At 41.5% G+C, this 4,795-nt stretch overlaps 1 protein-coding gene across 1 annotated transcript in view; it reads left to right on the top strand.

The window, feature by feature from the left end:
* The first annotated feature begins 1,132 nt into the window (after positions 1-1,132).
* Positions 1,133-4,795, top strand: part of LOC123062754 (5'-3' exoribonuclease 3) — an 8,888-nt gene continuing 5,225 nt past the window's right edge. The window contains exons 1-10 of the mRNA XM_044486406.1: positions 1,133-1,467; positions 2,057-2,159; positions 2,373-2,449; positions 2,575-2,766; positions 2,920-3,039; positions 3,138-3,200; positions 3,423-3,569; positions 3,672-3,836; positions 4,107-4,184; positions 4,302-4,388. Of these exons, the coding sequence (XP_044342341.1) occupies positions 1,264-1,467; positions 2,057-2,159; positions 2,373-2,449; positions 2,575-2,766; positions 2,920-3,039; positions 3,138-3,200; positions 3,423-3,569; positions 3,672-3,836; positions 4,107-4,184; positions 4,302-4,388 (1,236 nt within the window). The 5' untranslated portion in view covers positions 1,133-1,263. The remainder of the gene's footprint in view (positions 1,468-2,056; positions 2,160-2,372; positions 2,450-2,574; positions 2,767-2,919; positions 3,040-3,137; positions 3,201-3,422; positions 3,570-3,671; positions 3,837-4,106; positions 4,185-4,301; positions 4,389-4,795) is intronic.

Here is a 4,795-nt window from a genome sequence, read left to right as displayed (position 1 = left end):
ATTTGATGAACTTTTTTGAAAATCAGTGAACATTTTTTCCAAAATCGATTAACTCTTTTCAATTTTGATGAACTTTTTTTCAAAATGGATGAACTCTTTTTCAAACTCAATCTTTTTACCAAAATCGATGAACTCTTTTTTCAAAATCGACGATTTTTTTTCAAAGTCAATGAACACTTTTCAAAATCAATGAATCTTTTTGCAAGTCGATGAACTCTTTCAAGATCGATGAACTATTTTTCAAAACCGATGAACTATTTTTCAAAATCAATTAACTCTTTTCAAAATCGACGAACCCTTTTCCAAACCGATGAACTTTTTTCAAAATTGTGAACTTTTTTTCAAAATCATGATCTTTTTTTCAAAGTCGATGAACTTTTTTTAAAATCGATGAACTTTTTTTAAAATCGATGAACTTCTTTTACAAAAGCGATGATTTTTTTCGAAATACGTTCTTTTTGTTCGAAACCAATGAACTTTTCTGTAATTCATGACATTTTTTCCCAAATGTTTTCAAATAATTTAAAAATCAAAGCGCTGCAGTACGTTCACATGTATATGAATAAATTGTGCGGCGACAAAGTACTTTAAACAGTCTCCCTTGATTTCGTCAGTAGTCCGGTGTAGTGTAGTTGGTTTGCCCGTGTCGTTCGCTACTCGACGGCTCTGGTTCGATACTATGTCTCGACCAATTTTTGGCTGTTCTTTGCTCGCTTGACTTTTTGCTGGGCCGGCCCAGTTCACAGCCGCGTGGGCGCCCGAACTGCCAACTGGCGCTAAAGGCGCCCGTTAGGAGCTCCCCGCGGCGTCATACAGGATCCAGCTGGGGATGTGGTCTTCCTGGGCCTGTTCGGCTGCGACGGGCTCAGCTTACTTACTACCTTCCCAATTTGACATGGTCGGCCCGCCCCGGCCCGGTGACACCGGAGTCAAACCTCTGACGCTGACGCGTGGGAGAACTCCAGAGAAGCCCTTCCCGCAAACGGCAAAAGAGCCCCCCTCCCCCTCGCCGGCCCCTTCTCTCGAGCAAAAGCATCCAACCTCGCAAGGTCCAGACCGCAAAACCGCCTCTCCTCGTGTCCCCACCTCAGATATTTCCACGCCGGGAACGGCATATACCGCCCCCGCCTCGTGCCATCTCCCTCCTTTTTTAGGGTTTCGCGCCTCACTCCTCTGCCCCTCTTTCCGCCCCGACCCCGTCCGCTCGTCCGTTTATAGGGTTAGGGTTCCGGCGAGCAGCTCTGCCTCCCGCCGCCGGCGGCCATGGGTGTCCCGGCGTTCTACCGCTGGCTCGCGGAGAAGTACCCGATGGTGGTGGTGGACGTGGTGGAGGAGGAGCCCGTGGAGATCGAGGGCGTCCAGGTCCCCGTCGACACCTCCAAGCCCAACCCCAACGGCCTCGAGTTCGACAACCTCTACCTCGACATGAACGGGATTATTCACCCCTGCTTCCACCCCGAGGACAGGGTACGTACGCTCGATTCCCCCCGCCCCCCTCCTCAATCTCGAGATGTGTTATTTTGATTTTGATTGGGCTGTTCGATTCGGTGATTCCGAGCGAGGAAGACCGCGCGTGGTTAGGTGTGGGATGGCCTGGCTGCGTAGATACGTGATAGATTTGTGCTTTGCTGATTGTTGTATGAGGAACCATGCAGTTGGGCCGAGGGGAATTAAGTTACCTGTAGAATGATAGTTGCAATTAAAAGGGAGCTCCTAAATTGTCCCCAAACCGTCCTGAGATGCCAGGAGGATTGCTGTAGTCCATCTATACAAATTTGATGCTGCAGTTCTATGCTTAAATCATAGTCTTCTGTTTTCTGTCAAACTACATTGCAAATTAATTTCCTGGACAAGTGAATCTGCCAAGAAGATTCAAGTTTATTGTAGTTATTAGGAGGCCCTGCAGTTTGCAGACTGCACGCTGCTACTTTATCATCAAAATTTCTACTAAACATTTTATTTCCCCCTAACACGGACAATTCAACGTCTGCTTATTGCCCAATGTTATCAATACCAACTTCTGCGTTGACCGTGGTTCTCTCTTCTACTGCCACAGCCCTCGCCGACAACATTCGCTGAGGTTTTCCAGTGCATGTTTGATTACATAGATAGGCTCTTTATCATGGTTCGCCCTCGGAAGCTTATGTACATGGCCATTGGTACGCATTTCATCTCTTTGTCATGGAGGGAATTCCCTCGCTGATCTTTTCTGTTTGGCTGTTCTAATGTTGCTCAAACTGATGTAGTCATACTCTTCCTCTTCCCTGAACAATGGCAAAACATGTTAAGCTTCCCTTTGAACAACTTACTATTGTCTCTACTTACATTAAACACATTTTCTCCATTTTGTATTGTCCTACAACGGCTTACAGATGGTGTGGCTCCTCGTGCTAAGATGAACCAGCAGCGCTCTAGACGATTCAGAGCTGCAAAAGATGCTGCTGATGCGGTCAGTATTCTAGTGGAATTATCTTCTTATATTCAGTATAATCGTACAGTTGTATCTATTGTTATTTGTGGACATCCACAACCATTTATGATTGCACTCACTGGTTACTGTTGTCCTATGTCCAGGCTGAAGAGGAAGAAAAACTGCGTGAAGAGTTTGAGAGGGAAGGAAGAAAGCTTCCTCCAAAACTGCAATCACAAACATGTGATTCTAATGTTATTACTCCCGGCACAGAGTTTATGGCTGTTCTATCAGTTGCTTTGCAGTACTACATCCACCGCAGATTGAATTATGATCCTGGATGGAAACAAATTAAAGTAAGCATATCATTTTGCTAATTTGACATTTAGTGTTGGGATTTATATTTGTTAAATATGTTTGGTCATATTTCCTTATGGTTCAATAACACCATGGATTGGTATTAGAATGTATGTAGAAATAATATGTATCCTGATTACAATCTTTTGAAGGTTATTCTTTCTGATGCCAATGTTCCTGGTGAAGGGGAACATAAAATCATGTCCTATATTCGTGGCAATAGGAACCTTGATGGATTTAACCCAAATACCCGACATTGCCTGTACGGCCTGGTAAGTTCTGTTCCTGTATGCTTAATGCTCTATTTCTTGTTGGACAATATTTTATCTGTTTGTCTTGCTAATGTATAAATTTAATCTCATGAGTGCAGGATGCAGATCTAATCATGTTAGCTCTAGCAACACACGAAGTGCACTTCTCCATACTGAGAGAGGTTCTCTTCTCAGAATACAGAATTTACGCTTTCTGCCATATATACATGCCACAGCCTTGTGCTAAGAAAAAATGTTACATTTCTTTTGTATTTTCCTGTTGTCTATGTTGCTACTCTACTTAAAAAAATCAAGTTCTTTCGTTCAGAGCACTGCCTTTTCCTTGAACATTTTCTTTGATGTTTTGCCATGAAAGCTTATTTGCATACACTTTGTGTTTGCAGGTGGTTTTCACACCTGGACAGCAGGACAAATGCTTCTTGTGTGGTCAAGTTGGACATCTAGCAGCAAAGTGTGAAGGAAAGGCAAAACGGAAAGCTGGGGAGTTTGATGAGAAGGGTGATGAAATAGTACCAAAGAAACCTTACCAGGTAATGAGATCATTCTATTGCAACTTGTGATGTGATGCTATTCAGTGGACTTACCAACGGACTTACTTTCATTTGTGCTGCTCCACTTTTGTGCCTTCACAGTTCTTGAATATATGGACCCTGCGAGAGTACCTAGAATACGAGTTCCGAATGCCAAATCCAGCTTTCGAGACTGATATTGAACGCATCATTGATGATTTCATCTTCATGTGCTTTTTTGTTGGCAATGATTTTCTTCCACACATGCCGACACTAGAGATTCGTGAGGTTTGTTTTCTATTTTATAGTTCAAAAGGTTACTTTGCAGCTAGCAGCTATCAAGTTATGTAGTGTTACCAGTTACTCCCTCCGTAAACTAATATAAGAGCGTTTAGAATACTAAAATAGTGATCTAAACACTCTTATATTAGTTTACAGAGGGAGTACTAAAGTGGAGCTCTGTTTTTTCTTTGAAAGTTAGACAGGTTTCGTTTTCTGTTTGTAGTTCACTTTCTTAGATTATTGTCACATGATTTTAACTTCCATATCTGTCTGCAGGGAGCTATTAATTTGTTAATGGCTGTATACAAGAAGGAATTTCCTAATATGGGTGGCTATTTAACTGACGCTTGCACGGTATTCAAATTTCATTCATACATCATATTATCCAAGTGGTATCTTAGAAATTTATTTTATTTGAAATGATCCTCATGGGTATTTCAGCAGTAACACATTTTATCTTCATTGTTGTAGCCTGATCTGAATAGAGTCGAACACTTCATTCAAGCAGTTGGTTCATACGAGGATAAAATATTTCAGAAAAGAGCTCGTTTGCACCAGGTAGAGATGGCGTCTATCTTGATTTTGCTTCTCAATTACTTAGCTTCAACTGTATTTTTGTTATGAGCAATATCCTATATGACATTTCTTCTCTATGGATATCGAATGCTTTCTCATGTTGTCAAGTGGCAACTAATCTATCTTATAATTGTGTTACTTGTTCACAATAGTTAATATTCCCCATTTCTGTATCTTGGCTCCATATAGCTTGATGTGTCTGCTTTTGTAGTTAACTGTATTTTTGTTATGTAAGCTGGAATTTTTGTTAGATGCTTTGCATGCACAGTGAATATTATGGGTCATGAAATTTTACAGAATAAGAAAATATAGGGGTCTGCAATGGTCTTCTATCCATATTTGTGCTTGGAATTTGATATGTTATCATGAAATTTGCATTTGGCATAACA

Source organism: Triticum aestivum, chromosome 3A, assembly GCF_018294505.1.
Source record: "Triticum aestivum cultivar Chinese Spring chromosome 3A, IWGSC CS RefSeq v2.1, whole genome shotgun sequence".
NCBI classification, from domain to species: Eukaryota; Viridiplantae; Streptophyta; class Magnoliopsida; order Poales; family Poaceae; genus Triticum; species Triticum aestivum.
This window is presented reverse-complemented; position numbering and strand designations above follow the sequence as displayed.